The sequence below is a fragment of the Athene cunicularia genome (assembly GCF_003259725.1).
Source record: "Athene cunicularia isolate RWA chromosome 1 unlocalized genomic scaffold, athCun1 chr1_part2, whole genome shotgun sequence".
Taxonomy (NCBI): Eukaryota; Metazoa; Chordata; class Aves; order Strigiformes; family Strigidae; genus Athene; species Athene cunicularia.
The window spans coordinates 48,233,099-48,258,110 of NW_020799092.1; the positions used below are offsets into that span (position 1 = coordinate 48,233,099).

A 25,012-nucleotide genomic window follows, 5' to 3' on the forward strand; every position below is an offset into this window, starting at 1 on the left:
ATTAAAGTAATTTGTTTCCATTTATTATAAATACTTTCAGCTAAGAGTTAAAAAAATGCAGTGTACCTCAACCAGACAGCCTGAGGAATGAAATACGATACAAGCGCAGTGTTGGAGGGGCTGCAGGATCACTTACCCATTCCCACATGTGGTCAGAAGGCCCATTAATCTAACTTCTGGTTCAGTTTTTAAGTCAGGACTTTTTTGTCTTGAGCAGTAATCCCCCCTCACCCTTTGAATATGTGAGGGTTGTCCATGCTATCCTAAATGTATGGCTTACTATTTGATTCAGAGCAAGTATTTCCAATAAAGGCAAACACCTTCCAGAATCAACATTCTTGTTGATAGTTTTACTGAAATTGCCTTGCCTGCAGTCCCTAGGAGCTGGGGAGAACTCCTAATTTTAATCATTCTTCATACTAGGTACAGAATGTACCACAGCCAGAACTGACTTGAACTTCCCAAGGTAACAAGGATCATTTTGGGTTATATTCGTTTAATTGGTTGTGATCTGTTTTCCCCTATGTGCCATTAGCCCCAAATGAATAACCCTATTAATGTTGCTGATGTGCGTGTATGATTCTGTATATTATGCAACTGGGATGGAAAAACTAGTAGGTTGTGGGGTATGAACATGAAATATGATCGCTGGGGAAAGTACATTCAACTGGAAGTAACAGAAAGGGTGTTCCTTACAGTAAACGAGGATACTCATGTCTTTAAAGAGTTGCAGAGTTTTTGTTGTGGAATTGGTTGTGATGCTTAGATGAAGTCTGGTCAGACATGAGGTCCAGAAGCTCTGTAAGGAGCTTTAATAAGCAGAAATTTTATTCTTTGCTAACTCACTAGAAAAATCTGTAGGATGAAATACTAGGTCTAAATTGAAGATTATAGAAGGTTCTGAGGGGCACACTGTAATCCATCTTTTCTATTCTTAACTTTTTCTGGAAATTCAGTCTGATTTTCATGCTGTAGGAGTTTTCAAAAAAACAAAACCCTGTCTAGCTACTGTGATGCTAATTTGGTTAAAATAGAAAACGTCTCTAATTTTATTACAGTGCTGTGACATACTGTTCAATGCAAATACCAGATATTTTCACTGTTCAGAAATAGATGGTCATAGAGTTTTATATTTTGTTTTAAAAGCTATGAATTGCAGTAATTGGATTATAATGCAACTTCTTAAATCTTCTTTGCTGGGAGTATGTTTTAAGACATGTTGATGAATGCATTTATTTAGAACATTCCAATTTAAGATTTGTGATGCCTAGAAATGAATGTTATGTCTAGATAACTACTTTATTGGTTTTCTTTGACTAGAAATTAATTTCAAGTGGGGGAATTAAGAATTAATTTTTGTTAGTCACGTGGAGCTAACAAGTGTTTACTCTGGAAATTACAGTCTTTTGACTACTGTCCTTAAATTTCAGGACCAATAACAAGATTGCCAACATCTTGCCTGAACATCTGAAGCCATTTCAGAGTCTAGAAACTTTGGACTTGAGCAACAACAACATATCAGAGCTAAAAATATCATCAATTCCATTGTTACCACTCAAGTATTTGTAAGTAAAACTTAGTATTACTTTTTTTCTTTCATACTACTTTCAAAAAAACTTACTTGAAAACTTAGATTGGCAGCCGTTTAAGGTACTAAAACTTCTTTCAATTTGACATGCCTTAAATACTTATTTCTGCTTTCACCTGTTGAGTTTAATGTGCTGATTTGAATACATGAGTTGCAGCAATGAGATGTTTTAGTATTAAAAGTGAGGTCGTTATCTGAGGTGAAACAGATGTGTCTCTTGAGAGAAATAATTATGTAACAAAATGAAATTAAGATCCTGGCTGCACCAGCCTTGAGTTACATGGAGTTTGGTGGACTGTTTTGAATCTACCTTAATCCTCATTTAGTAATACTGCAATGCCAGAGCTATACAGAGTGACAAAAAAATAACGGGGTTGCAATATGCTATCTTCTGCCAGTAATACAGTCCTGCAGAGTAGAGCAAAATGTTGGTGATGAAATACTATTTGACCATAGACTTAGCTGTCGAGCTCTAATTAATATGATAAATGAAATTCCATTTATCAGGGAGTAGGCAGTGCAAGATCTTTGTGTTTTACTACTTGGTATTAAGAATTTATTAAATAACTGTAAATTTAACCTTCTAGACATTGTTTCAACAGGTACATTAACAGTAACCGAATAACCTCCATGGAGCCTGGTACATTTGACAATTTGTCTACCACACTTCAAGTATTGAAGCTGAACAGGAACAAAATCTCAGCAATCCCTCAAAAGATGTTTAAACTTTCCCATCTGCAGCACCTGTAAGTGCAACCTACAATTGACTAATTGTTTTCAGGTTTTCCAAAGCATTGGCAGTGCTTGAACTTTAGCCTTTAATTTAACCAGAGGCAGAGTGAGACAGACACAGAAAACATTACTACTAACTGAAGCTTTGTACTGAACAAAACTAGTCATATATTGGCAAAATATGAATAATCTTTGTGTTTAAAATCATGTTTGCCTATTAAAAGAAAAAAAGGCTGATGAAAGGGTAATAGCAGTATTCCTGTAAGAAAGCACTGGAAAAATACGAAGTAAAGTTATATAGTTCACTCCAGTGAGTAGTCTCTTGCTTATTTTGTGCTTTCATGATGAAATGAAGGGAATTATTTTGCTTTCAGAAGGTATAACAATAAGCAACATGCTTGAACAAATAGACCTCCAACAGCTTCACTGATACAATGTTGTCTATAAATGTTTTACTGAATAAATAATAGAAAAGTTATTTAATATGGATGAGGCTGGAGAAAGATATTTTTTTGTTGGTGTTGGTTTGGTTTTTTTTTTTGTTTTTTTGTTTTTTTTTTGTTTTGTTTTGTTTTTGAAACTTAGAGTGCAGGAATTTGAGAAGAGGATGGACTGGCACTGCACTTTGTCAAATCCTGAATAATTATTTTCTGTATTGGATAGTTAAGAGTTAAAAAATATGAGCTCGCTTAGGTTAATCTTGAAAGTGAAAGGTTATAAGAACAGTGAGGTGTTAGGATGCTTGATACATCTGGAAACAGTGACTGTCTTTTCTGTGTACAAATTCAGGAAGAGATTGACTCAAGCCTCAGCAGAAAAGTGTGAGAGCAGCCCTGCAAAGCTCAGGATTTGTTAATGATCTTAGTAGACTTTCTGATTTTCAGATGCAACTGATATTTTGGAAGTCGGTGATATTCTTGTCTAAAAATAGTTCTACTTACATTTTAATTGGTAGGCTGACCTAGTTAAGTTAGGTAGCTAATCTGTAATGAAGGCCAAAAATTTGTGTTATGACCTCAAAGAAGTATTCAGAAGAGGAGTGGGGAAGAACTGAAGGCTATCCTTACTGAAAATTCTTCACTGCTTATGCACATTTAAACACAGGAGGAGGAAGGGTTCTCTGTTGGGTATCTGTTATCAGGTAGGGTTTGTGTCAAGCTGCCACAGAGGAAAGCTGAATTCTTACAAGATTTACCAGACCATTCTTACAAGACTGAGAATCTTAAAAATAATTCTGGTGTGACTATGGAGAGAGAATTATTTAGGCCTTTACTTCCCATGGGGAAGTAAATTTTGGAAGTAGGGGGTTCTTGGTTTGGTAGGATGCAGGTTGATACATCTAAGACCTTCTTGAAGGGCAAATGATCACTAATTGTTGTATGAGGGCCTTTTCTTAGTATTGTCTAATGCTGTCTCTTTATATAATTTAGCAAATGATGGCTAGTTTAAAGTTCATTGTTATAAAAACAGTTAACATTGTTCTTTGTGCCTGTGAGAGGCTAGACTTCCCTTTTCACTGAGCTCAGAAAGTCAGAAAGCTGCTTGGGGTTGGTACCTGGTTTAGAGTTATAAAGGACCAAAGCCAAGAAAGTGTTACGGAGAGAAGTGAAATAGAAAATATTGAGTACTGCTGTCACTGCAGCTTGATCTTCAGCTTTATAACTCCCTTCCAGGATACGCACATGTTGCAGCTTCTGACCTACAGGGGGTGTGTTTAGTGGCAGAAGGGTGAATGCTAAAATTGCTTTAGAAGGAGGGAAGGAACTACTCATAACTAGTTACGGAGAATGAGGGAGAAATGTGTAATGAAAGCTTGGCTCCAGATTAAGGCAGACAGGGATCACCCAGGATATTTAATTTTGCCTAGTTATCACAACTAAAACTTTTACCTTTTTCTTTTTGATTGATTATTGTTTGCAGTTATAAGCTAAACTTAACACCTCTACTGCTGGATATAAACACTAGGAACTTGCCTTAAATTTTGAATTTGCAAACAGGATTAACCATGCATTCTAGGTTACAAGGATTCTTTAAATCTGAATATTGAGGAACTAGCAAGTACTTACCTTCAGTATCGGAAAGGCAGAACAGTATTAGTAGCATGGTTAAACATAATGTATTACAGTAAAATGTTTGAAGTTTGCTACATCTTTTATGTGCAAGAAGAGCATTCAATAAGGTTTGTTTCCAGAGGGAAGAAATGTTTTTGGCATGCAGGTGAACTTACTCTGCTGTAACTGAATTTTATTGATGCAGGGAGCTGAATCGCAACAAAATTAAAAAAATAGATGGGCTGACTTTCCAAGGTCTTCCAGCTTTGAAATCATTAAAACTGCAGAGAAATGGTGTTACTAGGCTCATGGATGGCGCTTTCTGGGGATTGACCAACATGGAAGTCTTGTAAGTATCAACTTTTTGCTAATAGATTCTGCTCTTAACACATTAAGTAGAATTGCACAAAATGAATAAATTGCTTGATAAAGTTTAAAGATGTTTTTGAATTAAATTGTTCTAGTGTGGTTTGAAAAGCAGCAGGTATTCACCAAATGTGTAGGACAGCACATTCTGCATGCATGCATACAACTCTTTAAGTGTCAATAGAGGGTGCAGCTATCCAGCCAGTATCATGAAGTCAGATGTGGACACATGGCAAAAGCATGGACGCTGCTGAGTTTCTGAACCTTGTGTCTTTTATCTGTTCATATGTGTTTGTGTGTGTTTGTAGGCAGCTAGACCATAACAACTTAACAGAGGTAACCAAAGGCTGGCTTTATGGCTTGCTGATGCTGCAGCAACTCCATCTCAGCCAAAATGCCATCAGCAGGATCAGTCCTGATGCCTGGGAATTTTGCCAAAAACTCAGTGAGCTGTGAGTAGCTTTTATTCTATTCCAGTTTTGAAAGCCGGGTACATGCCAAAGCATGAGATTCTTACCACTGATCTGTGAATTTCTCATAACAAAGTTTCCAAGGTGACAACAACTTTTTTGTATGTGAGACAGTTATATTTTGTTGAAAGAACTTGAAGGCAACCATTTCACTGTGGCAGCTGAGCTAAAGCTGTAACACAGTTATTTTCAAATAAAAAAAAAAATCATTCTGCAATAATTTGTGAATTGTTAGAAATGATACACAAGCTGTGTGATCAGAAATGGTATAGTATTTGTATGGGAAAAAATTTTCTCCTTGCCCTGAAAGTTCACCTGGATTGAACTGAGTAATAAGCACTGCAGCATAAACATTAAAACATACTTTTTCCTTGAATTTGCAGAGATTTGACGTTCAATCGCTTAGCAAGGTTAGATGATTCAAGCTTCGTTGGTTTAAGTGTGCTGGTTGGACTGTACATTGGAAACAACAAAGTAAATTACATTGCTGATTGTGCCTTCCGGGGACTTTCCAGTCTACAGACTTTGTAAGTTGACAAACTCCAATTTTTTAAGGTCAGAAACCTTAAGAAAAACTCTCAGTGTTTATAGATTTATTTTTTTTTCTTTTTCCTTATGAAATATACAAGAACGTTTTGTTAACTTTCTCAGATCAGCATGTGTTTTTCTTACAGTAGGGTTTTTTTCAGAATAGTTAGGAGAGGGAGGACTTCCCCTTTAGTTAAGGCTGTGCACAATAGAGTTGGTAATTATGATATGAACTTTCAATATCATTATTATGGGAAAGGCATGTCTCCATTTGAAGGCAGCAAGCAGCACTGCTACTCACAGCTTTAGGGATTTGGATCATAGTTTTGTCTTAAGTGAATCAACATTTTCCCTCATGGTAGAAATAAGAAGACAAAATTCAAAACTGTATTACTATGGATTCTGATGCTTGTTGTGACTGGGCAGTTGCTTTAAGCTTTTGAGCATTTTTTTGAACTAGCATTTCTTAAAGAAAGAGGAAGAAAGAAATAAACTAATCTAAACACATTCCATTTCATTAAAGTCTTCCAGTTGTGTACCATTGACCCATCTGTTAGTTGGATGAATGAAATGGCTGTCTTTCCCTTTAGGCTTTAAAAAGGGTGCTAACATTGCATTCAGGGGTTTGCTCACATATTTACACTTGGGCATCTAGCAAAGATGCAATTCAGAGGTGTGTATGCTATATTTTTAAAGTATATAGATAGTAAAGAGAGGAAGTCAGAGATGTGAGCTGTTTAGGAATTAAGTATTAGAATTCTTCTCCTAGATTTTGGCTTTTTTTTTTTTTTTCTCCTCTAGCCCTACCCTGCTGATGCTTTGTTGACACACTGTCCTTTTCACAAATCTCTTAAGCTCTTTATGCTTCACAGATAATTAAGCTAGTGTTATGGAAGTTGTAAGATGTAAAAATGAGTCAATTAATAAATTTCTTTGTGTTCTCTGTGTGTTAATATTATGACCTTACAAAGGCACGAGTGTATTTTGTTTTGAAGGGGCAATAATCGATCCCTTCCCTTCCTCTGACGTTCCTTCTCATATGATAGTCCTATATCTGAATATCCTTGTAGAGGAATGTGGGTTTGTTTTCTAATGATTCTTAAAATTAAGTTTGTGGTCTTTTTAATTATCAGTGGAAAAAGTACTAACAGTCTTGAAAGTCTCTCAGTTAAAATTGAAATAAAATAGCTAATCAAGAAAAGCTTCTCTTAAAAAAACCAAACAAAACCCCAAACAAAAAACAACCTACCAGAAGGTTGTTTTAGAAATGGTTTTAAATAATAGATGCTGTTGAAGAAGTATATACCCTGTTCTTTTTAATAGCTCTTGTGGTTTGATTTCCCCTCACCCCTTAAACAGGGATCTGAAGAACAATGAAATATCATGGACTATTGAAGATATGAATGGTGCATTCTCTGGCCTAGATAAACTTAGGAAGCTGTAAGTATTGCTACAATATTTGTGCCTCAACATCTCTTAAAAAATTAGCTTAGATTACGTATGTTTCAAGGGACACGTCCAACACTTAGTGATGTTACGTTTTCCATAGCTTAGATGACTTTTTTTTTTCTTCCTAGAGAACCATTTTGTTCTCTATAAAATATGCTTTTTCTATAAAAGCAATCCATGATTTTTCAAGTCTAATCTGAAATTTAAATATTACTACTATTTATGGAAACATTTCTCAAAGAATAAGGGCTTCCTATAATAGGAACTAGCAAGTGCATTATATGACAAAGGCATAGTGACAGGGATAGTCTTTGATAAAGTAATGCAGCATCCAATGGAAGTGTCTTTGTTGCATTGAAATTTTCAGAGGCACATATAAGAAATAAAAAGATGCTCATGTGTATACATTTAGAATAATCCGTGTCACTGAACTGTACAAATCAAGCATCTTCTAAAAGCATTCTAACATCTAGACATTTAATCAAGGGATATGAATCTTTTAGAAGTGAGACATTTTTCTGCATTGGGAAAGGTTGAATGATGAATAGTAAGTCACAGTTTAGAAATAAATGCCCAAATTGCAATTGTTAAGCTTAAAAAATGCTTTCATTTTATTGCATCCTTTTGCATCTTGTACTTATATTTTTTAGGATACTCCAAGGAAACAGGATTAGATCCATTACGAAGAAAGCATTTTCTGGTTTGGATGCACTTGAACACCTGTAAGTACTAAAAATTCACATGTAACCCAACATTGAAATAAATAGGACTAACAAGCTTTACTTATGACTTTGAATGCAATGCATTTATCCTGGTTGCCAATGTGATCTTGAGAATGTTCTTTTATTTTGGAGTTATGCTGATTATGAATTTTGGAATTAGTGCAGAGAGTGTTACATATTAAGCATGATATAAAACTCCTTAATCCTGTCTCTATAGTTTTTAGATAGGGAATCCTTTGTCTATCACCAAGGTAGCAAACTATTCCTTGAGTCTTCAACACATTCAATTTAATAAATTACTCTTTCCTCCTCTAATGTTGTTTTTCTTTTTTTTCTTCCTAGAGATCTAAGTAACAATGCAATTATGTCAGTTCAAGGAAATGCATTTTCACAAATGAAGAAACTCAAGGAATTGTAAGTTTCTATCTAAAGACATTGCCTCTGATAAATACTTATATCTGTATAAATACATAAAGTAAAACCTTGTAAGACTGCCTGATGCAGTGATAAACTCCCACTGTAATCTCTCTGAAGTCATGTAAAAAGCGTATGTCAATGTTTTGGGGTTTTTTTATTTTCTATGTAATGACTGTATTTAAGTGAGATAGTGTAGGATAGGAGGTGTTCATTTTCTGCTGCATTTGGTGTATAGAGTCCTTATTTTAAATTGGCTGATCTCTAATAGCTATTAGATAAGGGAGATTTTCATGTAATGTGCCATAAGATCAGTAGTGCTATCACTGAGCTAAAGCCTACCCGACCAGTGAAGTGCAGTGCTGTAATTCTTTTGTAAAGACCTGGTTGTCAGGGCTTGTAATTGGGTCCTTCTATCCTGTAGTAGCAAAGGGGCAGATCTTCAAAAGTCATGAAGCAGTCACTGGGAAGAGTGTTTTTTTCTAGTTAGTTTTGGGTGGGTTTTTTTTGTCCTGTTACCCTCTTTTTATGTTGATCAATGCAGAAAAACACTGTCACCGTTCCCTGTGTTTGTTTTGAGCATGGCTAATTCTTCCTCTTGCATATATCTTATGTCTCCTCTGTTCATTTCAGCCTTCTCTAGTCAGATCTGTTGTCCTGAGCTGCTCTGTGGATAATCTGTCGAAAAACTAAAGATGCTTTTCTCATGATGGGTAGAAACTGCCTGAAGCTTGTCTGGAGCTTTTAAGTTGTGTTCTCCAGACTCCTATCAAGTATAACCCTAGCAGCTGGCTCTCTACTTCATCTTATGGTATTACTCCATGTTGGGTGCCATAGAGAAAGTAATGAGGAGCTTTGTGCACTTCATAGAATCATAGAACAGCCCAATTTGGAAGTGACCTCAAAAGGTCATCTGATCCAACCTTTTTTTCCACAGGAAAGGGAGTCTAGGTGAGATTATTTAGCACCCTGTCCAGTTGTATCTTGAAAACCTCCAGTGCTGGAGATTACATGTCCCTGGGGAGGTTGTTCCAGTGTATGACTATTCACAGTGTAAAATATTTCTTTCTTGTATCTAGACAATATTTAGTTCCTTCAGAGTTCAGTTTGATGTTACTCATATCCTGGTGTAGCTGCAGTTGCTCTAGAAAGTGGCAGCCAAGCCTTCTACCCACAGCCAGGGTTTTTCTGCCTTCTTCCTTGAGTTCAGCCTGGTTTTGTTGCTTGATTAGTTTGCTGAACTCAGGCAGCTGCAGGGCAATTGCTAGATTTGACACAAGAGAAGCAGTGGAAGCACAGTGCTGACAATTAGGGATTGATATAGATGATTTGAATCGTGATCAAATGTGATAGAATGACAGGCTAACACTGCTTCAGGAGGTGTAAGATGTTACAAGATACAAGACTGAACACCTCAATGAAATAACTATTCAAGATTTGTTGGGGTGTTTTTCTGTACTTTTCTTGAAACACCTGGTAGACATTCGTTATGTCTGAGGAAGATGTCGACAGATGCTAGAAAGTACTTTCCCAGAAGTAAGATTATTTAGAATAAATTCCGATCTAGTAGTTTTATTCTGAGGCCCCTGGAGAGTAAATCTGAAAATAATATGACAGATAGCCATTGCATCAGGATAGCAAAAAACGCTGTGGTTTCTCTGCCTCCTAAGAATATCAAGAATGCCCCTAGAACTTCACTGAAAGATGACCCGATTCATCTCAATGTGAACTGGTGAGCTGGCATCCCTAGGTTTTATCCATGCAGCGTTAGTGTGAAAAAAGAGCACAGAGGCACTGTCTTGATATTCTTCAAGAAAAAATCTGGAATTAGTATGTCTCAGTTTATCTTTAAAGCTGTCTTCTCTCCCATGATCCATAAATTATTTTTGCTTTTCCTCCCAAGAACAGGTAAGGTTTGAAGAGAGGAATTTTATTAGGTTTTAGTACGATTTTTTTAAAAAGGGTGATTCTCGGTTTTCAGCCAAAACTGAAAAGTCTTCCTAATTCAACTCCTGATTCTAGATGCTTCACAGAATATGCCTTTGCTTTCTTAATTTTTTTTCCCCTTCTGTGAGTGTAGCTATTTACATAGGTTATGTAAGCTTGATAGCCAGTTCTGAAGTTATTTTAACACGTCTTCTTCGTCTCTCCACTCTCCTTTTTAAATATCTTCCCCAAGATAAATTCTGACTGAGATGGAAATGAGGGAATGAAATTGTTTCAGAATTTTTTTGATGTTAGGTTCCAGAGCACCTCCTTCTTGGACTGTTCTCTTACATCTCCATTCTGTGTGTCCTACTGCTGACTGTAATTTTGTACCCAGGACACTACAAACGTGCCAGAGTGCCTGGACTCATGTTAGTAGCAGAAGCTGGGAGTTCAGGATAACATGTCTGCTTTGTTGAATATAGGAGTCATGACCGTGGTGTCACCACATCTGAGCTAAATAATACTGCTGTCTTTCTCTTGTAATATATGTATTTAGCCTAAAAAATTAGTTTTGTTACTGGTGTGTGCTCATACAATCTGTATTACAAATGGAGAAAACCAAGCAAACAGGCATTGAATGTAATTGCTTTTTTCTTAGGCACTTAAACACATCAAGTCTCTTATGTGATTGCCAGTTAAAATGGCTACCACAGTGGATGTCAGAGAACAACTTTCAAAGCTTTGTAAATGCCAGTTGTGCCCATCCTCAGCTTCTAAAGGGGAGAAGTATTTTTGCTGTCAGCCTGGATGGGTTTGTCTGTGGTGAGTATAGCCTCTATTTCTCATTCCATAGAACAAATTTTCCTGAATGCATTGATTTTTGTTGTGGTTTCTTTGACAAGTTTTTGCTAATAAAATGGGGAGGATTTAATATCTGTTAACATTTCCTTCTCTGTTCCCAAACTATGATGTAAATGCTTAAAGCTTGTGGCTTTGTATAAGATGGGGAGTGAGTTTTCTGACTCTTACTTCACATACAGCTTGCTTTTACATAGTACATAGCATAGCGTGCAAAGGAAAGCTCAATAGTTTGTGGTGGTAAATGCATATGCCTCTAGATCTAAAAGATGGATATTGTTTAGGTAATTATGATTTATAAGTGAGACATATTTTGGCAAACTTAAGATGCAGTTTTTGGTTTTGATTATTTGTAAATTATTTTCATACTTCATCAGTCTTGAGATTATTCCAGAGCTGAGAAAATTTGAAGGTTAAAATAGCCATACTGGCCTCAGCTCTGACCTATTTTATGTGTGCTTGTTGTCTCCTTTAAAAATTATTTGGACCATGAAAGTTATTGCCTGTATGTAAACTGTATTTTAAAGCATCAGATTACCACAGTTACGCTACTGATATTTTGTATTTCACTATGCCAGATAGTAAATGCTAGTAAAATATTTTTACTTAAGACTTGAAAATTTGAGATGATAGCATCTGCCTTAAAAATGAAATTTGTCTTATGTATGTTTGGTAGCATTATCACCTATATGTTATGTTCTCTGTTTAAAGCAAAGTGAAGCTAAGCAGAATAAGCATGTGTGTTTGAGTACTCTGTTAAATTAAGTGGGAACTTTGAAAATATCAGGAAATTAAAAGCTAGCTGGATTTCATGTATCTTTGTTGTATATATTTTATTTTTCTTACTAAAGGAAATTCAGAGTTTATTTTCTTTGGAGATAAATCAGTAACCATATTTGTCTTCTCAATAACTGTCATAGCAAATATGACTGCTTAATTTTTACTGTTGCCATCATACCCTTTTTTTTCAGTGGGAAAGCAGACGCAGAATATAAAACAGTACAAAAATGTTTTCTGCTTTCCTATTAGCAGTCAAATGTTTAATGTATTAATTAATGAGTAGATGGTGCATAATCTAGGTTTTGTAAAGGAGAAGTTGACATAGTGCAGAAAATTGCCGATTACTCAATGGTTAATGGAATACATATGAAGTGTACATCCTTATTTATGAGAAAGTCATTCTGGCAAGAAATTAACTTGGTGTATTTGGATATATATCTCTATTTGTTAAACCACAGGGGATTGTGATCTTTCTTTTAGCTGCTGAATGCCATTTTAAATGAATTCATTTCAAACCCTTTAAAGATATGTTAGCAAAAAGGGATGTACTAAGAGTAAACTATTTAATGTGTAAAGTAATTGTCATGTGGAAGTAACTAGAATCTCTTAATACAATCAGTGAGTGTTTCACTGTTTATTGAATCTTTAAAGTGTGCCATCACTAGATGTTTGGGTGTACACACCTTGCCTTATAAGTTTACAATGGCCACCTTTGCTTTTATAGAATTTTCAAGAGGAATGTGTTAAGTCCTGTCTGAAATAATTTATGAGTGTATAAATCCTCCAAATTGAGCCGTTACATTTTTAAAAACAGGTAGGAGGGAGTCATCCTAAATTTGTTAAAGAAAAGCATGTGTTAGGCAAGGGTTCCATATCTGTGAAACTTAAAAAATAAAATAAAATAAAATTTTAATAAATAAATTAAAAAATCTTTGTAATTTGTGCTTCCTAAAAGTCTTTCAAGCTGAAACAAATGATGAGATGTTTCTGTACTAAAGATAACTGTGGAAGAAAAAGAAAATAGATGTTATTTTGACAGGTATTAATTACTTCAAGTTAACATAGTGATGCTAAGAGTGCTATATAGGTGATGAATAGCTTGTTTTCTGTTACATAGTGGTCAAGTGGCTTCTATGAAATGAGAAACACATTTCTCAGAGTGTGTGTATATGTGTTTATGTATCTGTGTATATATATGTGTTAGTGCGTTTCTGACATGTATATTCAAATACACTCCCAAATTATTCTGTTCTGAAAAAACACATTGCCAGTTTTATTCTTGAGTGTTCTTCTGTATTCTGTAGTATCTGCTTGAGTGACCTTTTCATTTGCACTTCCTGACAAATAATTAAAATTTTAGTGTATTTTATTATTTCATTGATAGTACAGCTAAACTGAAGTATGTTCTCCTGTCCTATCACAAGTCTAATTTAAGTATTTTGCTTTGTTATCCCTTTGCAAAGTCAGTGAAAGCATCAACTCAGTTTGCAAATGGTATAGTTTGTCGTGAAGAACTTAAGGCATGGGTATGAAGCATGAAAGCCTGGGAGATTCTTAAGGCCCATGCTTAGGGCCCTGGAGTGGAGAATCCATGTTGCCCTGTTGATGGAATACAGCTCCACATTTGCAGGTGTTCGTGGGGGCAGCTCAAGTTCAGGCTATCTGCACATCTCATTTTCTCTAATAACACACAGTGTGGAGGTTCTTCAAGGAAATAATTCTTTGACTGTGGCAAGTTTTTCGCAAACAAATGAGATATAAGGAGGCAAAGGGGCTATGTAAAACCTGACTCTCTGCAGTGCAGGTAGGGTCTGCAGTAAGGAGTATTTGGGTCCCAGGACTCTTCCTGCAGTCCCTGTGAAGTTTGGGCCTGTGTCTTTGTCAGAGGTAGGAGATACCTTGAAACTTGGCAATATTCTAAAGCATTTTGCTTTTGGGAATCAAGACTTGAATTCCTCACTCCTTTTGTACATGCAGTGTACACACAATTGACAGAATAAATACCAGAAGGCAACTAATTCCGCAAACTCATAAAATGGCACTTTGAAGGTAACTTTCCAATAGTTAAGGGACTTCCAGAAACTAATCTCTTGAAATTCTTGTATGCTGCCCTGCTTAAGGGGTCTTCAGCACTGCTGTTTTGGTAAGATGCACCAAACAGCCACAAATCACTGAACAGTGACTTCTGTATATGATTGGGTTTTGTGGATTTGGGGAAAACCCTTGACTTTAACTTGCAGTTTCTGATGGCAGAACAACTATGTTTTCGATTAAAGAAAAACTCACAGTAGCCTGAGGTGTTGTAAAGATGAAGGGTAGGCTTCATGACTGACATTCAGAATAGTTCTAACAGATGTCAGGGGGTAGTTTTCTCCTCTTTAGTGCTGCTGTTGAACAAACAATACACACAGTCTGCTTTTAAATGTGCTTTCTCTTCAATAACCGATGACTTAACACAGTAAACTCATAAATATGGCATCTATAAATGTTCTAAGGCTAACGAAATTTAAAACAAAAGTATTGTGTATCCATTTAATAAATACTTATCTGACTCTTCTCTCAAACCTAAAAACCAAGGCTTACAAACTCTTCTGTAAAGAGTCCTCAGGGCTCACATATTTTTTTCTCTTCCTTAGTGTTACTTTTTCTTTTTCTCCCTTTTCTGTTCTGTGCAGATGATTTTCCTAAACCACAGATCACTGTCCAGCCAGAAACCCAGTCAGCAATCAAAGGCTCCAATTTGAGTTTTGTATGTTCAGCAGCCAGCAGCAGTGATTCCCCAATGACTTTTGCATGGAAGAAAGACAATGAATTACTACAAGATGCTGAAATGGAGAATTATGCACACCTCCGGGCACAGGGCGGTGAAGTGATGGAGTACACTACCATCCTTCGACTGCGCAATGTTGAATTCAGTAATGAAGGGAAATATCAGTGTGTTATTTCAAATCATTTTGGTTCATCCTACTCTATCAAAGCCAAACTTACAGTAAACAGTAAGTATGTTACTTTTTGCTTGTGGACTTAAACTAGAATGATTTTAATCAAGATATGTAAACATAATTCTTTCCATTTTCATCATCTGTGTCTTTTAAAAGATCCCTTAATAAGCAGAGATTATTTCTTAAAATATTTCTCCTTCCAAGATCACCATTCAGTTTTACATTTGGCCCCACTGTGCTGAACCATAGTGTAAGCAAAAACAAGTAACAGACCCAATTAATAGTAAATCTGACAAAACCTATGTAATAAAATGGAAAAACATTAATCTTCACAGGAGGTAAGTGTATACTCTCTTTCAAGGTACTATGGAAAAGTCATGTAGGAGGCTGTTAGCAGAAAGGAGATTTTCATCTAGGCGGTCTCACATACTCCACAGCTGCCTCCCTTTCTCTTGGATACATCCTAAATTTATCAGTAGCCTTCTCCAGTGTTTTTAGGCCTAAGAAGAGTGTTAAGAAAACGCTGTGCAAAAGGGAAAAATTACTTATCATTTATTTATTTTGGTTTTACTAACTTTTCTTTAGTGCTGCCTTCATTTACAAAGATCCCCATGGACTTAACCATTCGAGCTGGAGCAATGGCACGTTTGGAATGTGCTGCAGTTGGGCATCCTGTCCCACAGATTGCTTGGCAGAAAGACGGTGGAACAGATTTTCCTGCAGCACGCAAGAGGCGCATGCATGTCATGCCTGAAGATGATGTATTCTTTATTGTTGATGTAAAGATCGAGGACACAGGCATTTATAGCTGTACAGCACAAAACACCGCTGGAAGCATTTCAGCTAACGCAACATTAACAGTACTAGGTAAGACATTGGCAATCCTTCATGGCATAATCTCTTTGAAGAACAGTATTGCTGAACACTTTTAAAAACATCAGTTTCTTATAAAAATAGAAATGTTATAAAAGAGCTGTATAGAAATAAAAATATTTTGAAACAATTTGTATTGATACGTAGCAAAATAATAAAACCTAGTTATGTTTCTCAGTGTGTACACAAAGATATGAGGAGGCTGGGGGGAAGGGGATGTTATTTTTGTTTAGAGACAGGAGATTTTCTTTAACTTTTCAATTTCCTGATGTTTTGTTAACCATCTTTAATCGAGTTCTCTGCAGTCTTGAGTGTGTATGATATGGCCTTCTTACTTTCTGTGGTAATCAAACGTCTAGGTCTGATCAATTGACAAGTAAACTGTAGGCTCTAAATCCAAATTCTTTGAGTGTGTTTTTTTCTGAGAATGAGAGTAAGCTCCATTAGGTCTTACTGATGCATTTAATTAAACTTTTCCTCTTGAGCTGTGAAGGAAAGGGACATGTTCCCATTCTTGTGAGGTCATTTAGAATATAAGGCTTATGCTTTCTTTTCAGAAACACCATCATTTTTGCGGCCTTTGCTGGATCGAACTGTAACAAAAGGTGAAACTGCAGTCTTGCAGTGTATTGCTGGTGGTAGCCCTCCACCCCGACTGAACTGGACTAAGGATGACAGCCCTCTTGTGGTAACGGAAAGACATTTTTTTGCTGCAGGCAATCAGTTACTGATTATTGTGGATACAGATGTAGAAGATGCCGGGAAATACACTTGTGAAATGTCTAATACGCTTGGAACGGAACGAGGCAACATCCGTCTTAATGTAATTCCTACTCCCACCTGTGATTCTCCTCAAAACATTGCCCCATCACTTGATGATGATGGATGGGCCACAGTTGGCATTGTGATCATAGCTGTGGTTTGCTGTGTGGTGGGCACTTCCTTGGTGTGGGTGGTCATCATCTACCACACCAGAAGGAGAAATGAAGATTGCAGCATCACAAATACAGGTGTGTAAACTGAACGTTTGCCTTGGAAAAGAAAAAAAATATTTATGGTTGCTTTGCAGTGACTTTAGTGTAGGAACATTTGTGTGCTTTGACTCAGTCAGAAGAGTGAACTACTTGTTGTCTTCAGCACTTTGCTGACACGTTTAAAAATGCTTCTACAAACTCTGAAGTATGCTGATGGCTTCTGTGTGTTTTGCTTCCCCACAGATGAAACAAATTTGCCTGCTGACATACCAAGTTACCTGTCATCCCAAGGGACACTGGCTGAAAGGCAAGATGGATATGGTTTGTCTGAAAATGGCAGTCATCATCAGTTCCTCACATCATCTGTGGGAGGCTGTTTCTTGCAGCAGAGAGATGGTAATGGTAGGTGTAAAATGTTAAGCAGATTTTCCATGTTGGTTGAGTAGCTGTGGTTTCGCTATTGTCTTTCTAACTAATAGAAATAACACTAAAGAAACATCTTCACTGAAGTTTGAGAGGATATGAAATCTATTGCTTGAATAAGATAATAACAGAAACTTTGTTTATCCAAATGATGTTATGGCTTTGCTTAAATTATTAAGTTTTTCTCTAATCTCAAGGGTAAATTTAAACTGATGATCAGATTTCTCAAACAAGAGTGTGCAAAAGGAATTACAACAGCATGTCTTCCTCTGTTATAGCTTGTAGGATGTTTTTAATGCAATGTAAGCATGGGTGGTAATACCAGTGTAACTTTAGTATAATAAAACTGATTAAAGCTTCCTGTTAGAAAAGTCATCGAGGTCAGAGTTAATAAAGGGCTTAAGGTGGCTGCAAGTTAAAAGCTGCAGTACCTAATGTAATGTGTATACATCTGGCCCCTGAGAATCCAGAACATAACTGGGTTAGGGAGGAAAAGCCACCTTGCTGTGAAGAGATTGGGGTCAAGATACAGTCAGGAGTTGGGGCAGGTGGGAATGGAGCAGTGGTGAGATAGTTCTTCAGTTGTAGGGTAGCGAGAGCAGCAGCCTCTTTGTTGGGCAAGAGCAACCAGACCACATCCACAGTTTTCAGGAACCATTGAGCTAAAGGTCAGTATAGCTGTTCAAGCAGACAGTGAGTCCCTGAGATTCTTCCACCCAGTACTTTCTTGTTAACACTCTGTGCTCCATAGGGTGGCTGTGTGACAGAGCATGAGCCTGCTTCCAGTGTGTTGGAGGAAGGAGGTCCCTGGTTCTGATCCCTGTGATTGGGTTTGTCCTTTTATCTAGGGACTGTATAATGAAGCAAAGTGTGACATATTCTCTGTCAAGCTAATGAATTGAACACTTGCTAGAATTAGAGTTCTTATCAAACAGTTAGGTTAAACTTAAGCAAGCTGTACATGCACTACAGAATTTAGTTGAACAGACAGGGTTCTTAAAAAACCAAAACTTACTCAAGAAACTGTAAGCTGAAGCTTAAAAGACCATATGCTGACATGTCAACTTTATTTTTAAGGCATGTGCCATCTAGATAATGGAAGTGAAACAGACTTGGAGGGTGTTGCAGATCCATTCCTATGCCACTATCTGGGGACTTCAGGGACTTCATATTTAAAAGGAAACACATATGGCTCTGAGGCCTTTGAAGCCTACAATGCAAGTAAGTTGGAGGGGAAAAAAGTTTTAGTCCTAATTTGATCTTGTGCTATGACAAATCTGTATAAAAACAATTTTCCATTCTTTTTAGGTTGCAGCCCTGACCAAAGAGCAGCATTCCTGGATCCTTATGAGTCTGGATATTTAAAGAAAAAGGAATGCTATCAATACTCACCTCCACTGGAAGATCCCTTTGACCAGTGTGTTGGCATTATTGGAATGCAGGCTACAAGTAACAAATTGATTAACTCCATTTATACTCAAAATGAAGGAACTGGACTAAAAAGCAAAAGTCTGAACTCAGACACATTTGATTTAAACAGAAGTTTGGAACCCTCATCTATTATCAGTAACAGCACTTTCATGGGTATGTTCTAGCGATTAGTTTTTATTCAACTGCTGGTATCCTTGCTGTCTTGTTTCCTGCTTCTTGACACCAAGCAAAACTGATAGCTTTTTCTTTCCCACTCCTACAACAAGTAACTCTGTAGTAAATGTTTAGATAGTCATACAGTGAAAAAACTAATTGTGAAATTTTGTGTGGGCTTCTTTTTCTGAGTGTCCGTGAATTTAGTAGGATAATACAGCATGTGCAATATAAATACTTCACAAAGGAGGAGAAAAGAGACAGGAAGTAGCTGAGGAAAGGCAGTTTGAGAGTTGTCCTTGATGTTTTGCATGTGTTCCTGTCTCTGTTTTCTTTATCCCTCTTCCTCTCTGAGTAACTTGCAATACTGCAGTATCTATTTTTAAGGCTCACACAACTGAAATGTATACATAGGGTCACTCTCTCTCCACTGCAGTGCATGAGGACAGTTGGATGCTCCATTACTCAGGGTGCCTACTGGGAATTAGCCAGGAGATGGACCCTATCCTCTGTTGCAAAGGGAGCAACTTGGGGCTTGGTGAGAAGCAGAACTGACATACATCAAAGGAGTCCTCAGGTCAAACATGGTAGTCCAGGGAGGTAGTTCACCTCCAGCTGTAACTGTGAGCTCTCTTCTGCTTCTCAGGAAACCTGACTTCTAAGGACCATTAGATACAGTGTCCAAAATACTTGCCATTCAGGAACGGAAAAGTGATTACAGTAAAACTGCGTAATGAGCATATTTACTTTACCAGGAGATTTTAATAGCTTAAAATAACATAAAAATTTCAGCAATGGTGTGATTCTTGTGTTTTATCTTAATATACCTAGAAGATTTCCATGAATGTTAGAGTACTTACTTAAATACACCTTAAAAACTTCAGGCATACCAGAAATTTTGCCTGACGTGCTAAAGGTATGCAGGGTCCCAGGAAGGCTCAGGGCAGGTGGGGAGACTTGAAATCCAGTGTATGAGGAAATAGTGCATAACAGGGTGAGCCAGAACTATTTACCCTTCAAAGGAAAGCGCTGTGGAAAAAATGCCCTCTCTACCCCTCCTTTGTCGTCTTTTCTTACGGTGTGTATGACAAGAGTTCCTGAAGCTTAGTTCAGGGTTTACAATTTTAATCCAAGTTACAGGGAGAGGTGGGGGGAGGGGGGGAAAGCATTGCTTTACCTTTTAAACTCCCTAAATTTTGGGTGTTGATTTGTTTGGTTTAAAACACATATAATCCCACATACTGTTTTCATCCCATGATATCTGAACACCAAGTGTAGCCCTGGTACCATGGATTGTCTCCTGGCTGGTGTGTCAGCATGGTTGATCCAAGGCCTGGGTCTGCTGGCTCTGTGAGGGGACTTGGGGAATGTGCATCACTGGGCTCTTTGTTCTCAGGGGGTGGGGAGGGAGGTACAAGCTCTGAAGTTTTTCCCCTTCTAAAGCCAGATGTTTGGACTATAAAACATTGCAGATGCCATGACATCTGGCAGAGGCCCTGGGACTACACATGGCCTCCTGGCTGCCTGCCACTATTGCTGTGGTGGGACTATTCAGATAGTGCTTTACCACATGTCTCCTGCAGAAAGTAGTTCTACTGTATGTGACTATGCCCAGGAGTTAATACAACCTCGACAGCTCGTATTCCCCTTTCTGCCCTAAAAATCTATGCAGAGCAGCTTCTTTTGTCAGTTCTTTGAGCTACTACCACACCCAAGTTGCATCATTGTGTTGGATGCTTCATAATCATTACTACTCTTGACTCAAAGCACCTATGTTAGACCTGTGAGATGGTGGCTGTGGAAGGAGTCTTAATAGATTTCTTGTGGATTTGCTTCTTCAGCATCATTGTCATCAGATCCAGTTCCCCTTTTGCTTCTAATCACAATGAAGACAGCTGGCATTAACATCACTGTTGATGCATGAGCCAGAAAGTTCACAGCTTGGATTTGTTTTTTTTTTTAAAGACAGGATTAATTTGTAGCTTTGGTATACTATGAGGACCGTCCTCTCATGTTGTGTTAGGAGCAAAATCATTGATGGTGCAAATCATTGGTGCAAATCATTGATGAAAATATGGACATTGTACAAATCCATTTTTAGTAACTTCTCAGATTGCAGTTTTAATTGAAACCTTTGCTTCAAGCCACTAAGCAAAACTAGAAGTATGGCTTTTTGGCTGCCATTTATTAATGATTGTAGCGTTAACTTGTTGATAAAAACTGAGTTCCTCAAAATCAGCCTGTGGCACACTGTCCTCTGAAAACAAATTTTTTGAGTGTCACAGACACTATGACTTGTGGTGGCTGTATCTTTCTTCAGTGAAAAAAGAGAAGGCCCTTCTTGCCAAGGTTTTGACACGCTCACACCTTCCCAATGCTGAAGAGTGATAGGCACAGTAATTATTTTGTGACAAATGAATCCAGATCAACTGAAAAGACAAATTCTCTTTGGCCTAAGCCCATTCGGGGCAAAGAGATGAACAGGTGTGAATGGAGAATATACTGTTGGGACCTTTATTATTAATGGGAGATGCTAGCCAGAAGAAGATTGTTTTAGCATTCAGATTGAACAGTGGGAGGATGTTGTATAACCCTATTGTACATGTTGGGTTTGTTGTGGTGTTTTTTTTAAATTTATTCATGTGCTATTTGTTCACTGAAGAACAAACCAGGGAGACTGTTGAGACTTTTGCATTAAAAAGTGTCATGTGATATGTTTGCAGTTTGGTCTGTGTGCACACCTCCCCCCCTTGCCACCCTCCCCAAAGAAAAATGGGCATGGGAGTAGGCATGAAAACAAAAGTAATGAAGTTATGTGTGGCTATACATTTACTTTGGAAATGTTTTTAATGTCTCAGGTGGCAGAACCTTGCCTTATGCATGTGATCACAGGGATATTTTCTTTTAAGCGGTAAAATAAGTTAAGTGAATATCGCTTTTGTGAACTTTCACCTGTGCTGATCCTTGGCTTGCATTGTAACATGCAGCGCTTAGTGACACACTGTTAGCATTGGTGTTTCTGTACTTACTCATTTCTGTCTTTCAGGGACATTTGGGAAGTCTTTATGGAGGCCTCAGCTGGACTCTCTTTCAAGTTGTAGACAGCCAGCAAATTGTCAGCTAAAAACCTCCTATAATAATCCTCATGCCTCACTGGACTTCGATGCAGAGGCAGATGAAGATGGAAAGGAAAGGACAGTTCCTAGAGGAGAAAATAGCATTTACACTTACAAACAGTCCTTTGAAAACTTTAGGACTTCTACTTTCCAATCCTGTGATTTGGATACATAGCTCCTTTTGGATCTGCCATTGATTTCTGGAACAAAGAAATACTTTAACATACTACTACCTCAGTGTGGAATTTTATTTAAAAAGGGAAGAAGGAAAGGAAGGGAAGAAAGAAACCACGTGATGCTATGAATTCAGAACAAACAAACAAACGTATTTTTATTCAAATAAAGCATAATTGCCAAAGTGCTCTACACTTATACAGGGAAAACATTCCTTATAAAAATACTATATTTCTAATTATTTTATAGCTTTGTTTTATGCAAATAATATCTTTGTAAATTAATGGTGTAAATAATACAGCATATGTATTTCTATGTCAGACTTCATTTTACTGAAATGAGTAGTAAGCATTCTAATTTTGTACTGTTGTTTTGTACTGTTACTTGTACCTTTTTACAAATGGAAACTCCATGCTGTTTGCAGGTATCATGCATCTTATTTGCACATTACTTTTAATAAAATATGCTGCCATCTGGTCTCTGACCACCTTCAGTGTATGAAGAATGAAAAGTGTGAATTTTGTTTGTAGATAGTATTGCATATGTAGGTGCCTTCCGTGTCATGTTTGCACCTTTATTTGACTAAAACCCTTATCTTTAGATTTACTGTGTTAAATATATTCAGCTTCTAAGAGTGGGTGTAGTCCTGCCACAGCTATGAGTAAGGTGGCTTGAAGCTGTGCCAAAATAAGTATGCAAATCTTCCACTTTGTGAATTCCCACTATAAGATGTGTGTGCACATGGTCTCGGTTTTCTTGCACATGAGGCTGTAATACCAACAGTCTGCCCATGCCTGTGTGCAGGTAGTGTGCATGCATTTGGTGGAGGACATGCATAGTAGATGCATAAATCCATATCAAGCTATTTAGTAAAGAAGAGAAAAGGCACTGGGTATCTGCTCAGTAGCATCATTCTTTTCTAAGTGGCTTAGCGTTAAGTGTTTGCCAGATACACAGTGCATGCCTGAGTCTTTACTTTCCCATACCTTTTCTCCCCTTTTTGCTTCTGCAACCACTTCTGTACCCAACATGAGAAGGTAATCCAAGTACGTGATAATGTTCTCTTTGGTTTAACTTGTGCTTCTGTTCCTTACTCAGCCCTTTTCTGGTTATAGATGAGATCTGTGCTTTATTCAATTGCTCAGTCAAGTTGAGCAATTGTAAATTCATGCTGGATTAAATTTGCAGTAATGAACCCAATGCTTTTAACTATACAAAGTCAGACAAAGAGGATTGCTTACTATAAAATGGTAGCTAAGTGAAAACACTTTTGTTTATGTATAGATGCCTACTATTTTAAAAACCTGTGAATCCTGTTGTCTTCACTGCATTAAAACAGCAAGACTCCAAAATGGTTAATAAAACAGGACATTGGCTTTTTAAATCTGCCTACTTTGAAGGTGCAAACTTACATGGTTGCCAAATCACTTCTTTTAAACTAAATTAAAAACAGCTGTTTAGAATAGGCCATCACAGACATCATGACTGAAGCTAGAGCAAAGGTTTCTCTGCCTGGTGTAGCTGAGCTAAGGGCTTTTTGTTGTTTGTAGCCAGAAACCTGGTACCCAGATTGCAATGCAATTTCCCTTTAATTTAGGCGCCAGTATTAGAGACAGGAAGTTAATCCATCCTTAGTCACTGGTGGTCTAAGTGTAGAGAATGGATTTTGCGTGCTTTAGTTGATCATATTGCCAGATTTTCTTACTCTTATTGTTAATTTGTCTTCATTGCTGCCAGATGTGCTGATGTGGTGACAGACATTGATATGGTTTTTTGATTATAATTAAGTGCATTTTGAAAGAGATTAATTTTTCCTGAGTTAAGCACAAAGCCATAAGTTAATAAGGCAAGAACTCTTAAATTTGATTCACTCAATCTTTTCTGTGGGCCATGCAGGAGGTTTTAGTGAGTCCAGGAGCCTCCTGTAGAACTGCTCATGCCAGTAAGCTTATGAAGGTGTTAGAGCTGCCACTCTGTCAGCCCTTGAATGGGGCAGCTGTGCCATTTCCTGCAAGATGCAGTTTTGAGCTGGAGATATGTGGTGAGCTACTTGTCTGATGCTCAGTCTACATATAGCAGAATTGTCACTGACAAAGAGCCCTCCAGGTGGCAGGGAGAACTGCATCTGAAAAGATACGCACATTTTCCCCGGAAGTTTTAGAGGAGTTTTTGAAACTGCTTTGCAGAGTCATTGTGCTTCCAGACTCTTCAAAATAACCAGACTTGGTCCTTCATTTGACATCAGGAGTTCCCTCACTCTGTTTGTGACCTGCCTTAGTGCACATAGAAATATTTTGCAAACTATTGACTCGCAGACGAAAACCAGAGAGCTCATACAAAAAATTGTTTGATCTACTGGTACCACATAATTGTAACACATCCCCAAATGAGACTTTTTTTCAATAGTTTTTTAACAAGTGTGGCTCACTAGCAAAGCAATGAAGAAGCTACTATTTGTGTTAGGTGGTAGAAGACATATATAAACAAGCCAGCTTTTATAACTGAAACTAGCTACTCTCCTGGCTTAAAACAAACTGTACCTGTACTGCTACCTGCTGTGGGTGTGTACGCCAGCAGCGTTAAGAAAGCATCAGTGCTACAGCAGCCGACTGCCCAGAGCCTGGCTTCTGCCACATGCTGATCATATTATTTATTAGCATAAACTTCTTTCTCTATTAACCTTACCTCAGGAAAGGGGAAACATGGCCCCCCCATCATAATTAGCTTACACAGCCTTCCATGTAAGCTTAAGAATGGAAAGTGACAGGAGCAACTCACAGCAGCCTCGTATGTATTTGCTGTAAGCAGGGAAAAGTTAATCTGCTCTCAGATTTTGGCAAGGGGACAAAACCTATGTGTAAAATTGTACTTAGAATGAATTAAATTTCACGTAACTGTGACCACACAGTAGGTAAAGTAATAAAATGATGGCGATGATGGAAAATATGACTAATCATAAAGCTGTATTAAGTTAATGAATAAAATTATGCTTTAATGTAAACTGAGGGTCTTAAGTGCCTCATTTTAAAACGTGTTTGT

At 37.4% G+C, this 25,012-nt stretch overlaps 1 protein-coding gene across 1 annotated transcript in view; it reads left to right on the forward strand.

The window, feature by feature from the left end:
* The window catches only part of LRIG3 (leucine rich repeats and immunoglobulin like domains 3), a 37,786-nt gene extending 15,321 nt beyond the window's left edge, over window positions 1-22,465 (forward strand). The window contains exons 4-20 of the mRNA XM_026867982.1: window positions 1,431-1,565; window positions 2,191-2,334; window positions 4,577-4,720; window positions 5,046-5,189; window positions 5,591-5,734; window positions 7,095-7,175; window positions 7,835-7,906; window positions 8,249-8,320; window positions 10,908-11,071; window positions 14,563-14,883; window positions 15,415-15,696; window positions 16,260-16,307; window positions 16,419-16,712; window positions 16,920-17,078; window positions 18,177-18,320; window positions 18,408-18,683; window positions 21,730-22,465. Of these exons, the coding sequence (XP_026723783.1) occupies window positions 1,431-1,565; window positions 2,191-2,334; window positions 4,577-4,720; window positions 5,046-5,189; window positions 5,591-5,734; window positions 7,095-7,175; window positions 7,835-7,906; window positions 8,249-8,320; window positions 10,908-11,071; window positions 14,563-14,883; window positions 15,415-15,696; window positions 16,260-16,307; window positions 16,419-16,712; window positions 16,920-17,078; window positions 18,177-18,320; window positions 18,408-18,683; window positions 21,730-21,974 (2,869 nt within the window). The 3' untranslated portion in view covers window positions 21,975-22,465. The remainder of the gene's footprint in view (window positions 1-1,430; window positions 1,566-2,190; window positions 2,335-4,576; window positions 4,721-5,045; window positions 5,190-5,590; window positions 5,735-7,094; window positions 7,176-7,834; window positions 7,907-8,248; window positions 8,321-10,907; window positions 11,072-14,562; window positions 14,884-15,414; window positions 15,697-16,259; window positions 16,308-16,418; window positions 16,713-16,919; window positions 17,079-18,176; window positions 18,321-18,407; window positions 18,684-21,729) is intronic.
* Window positions 22,466-25,012: the final 2,547 nt, after the last annotated feature.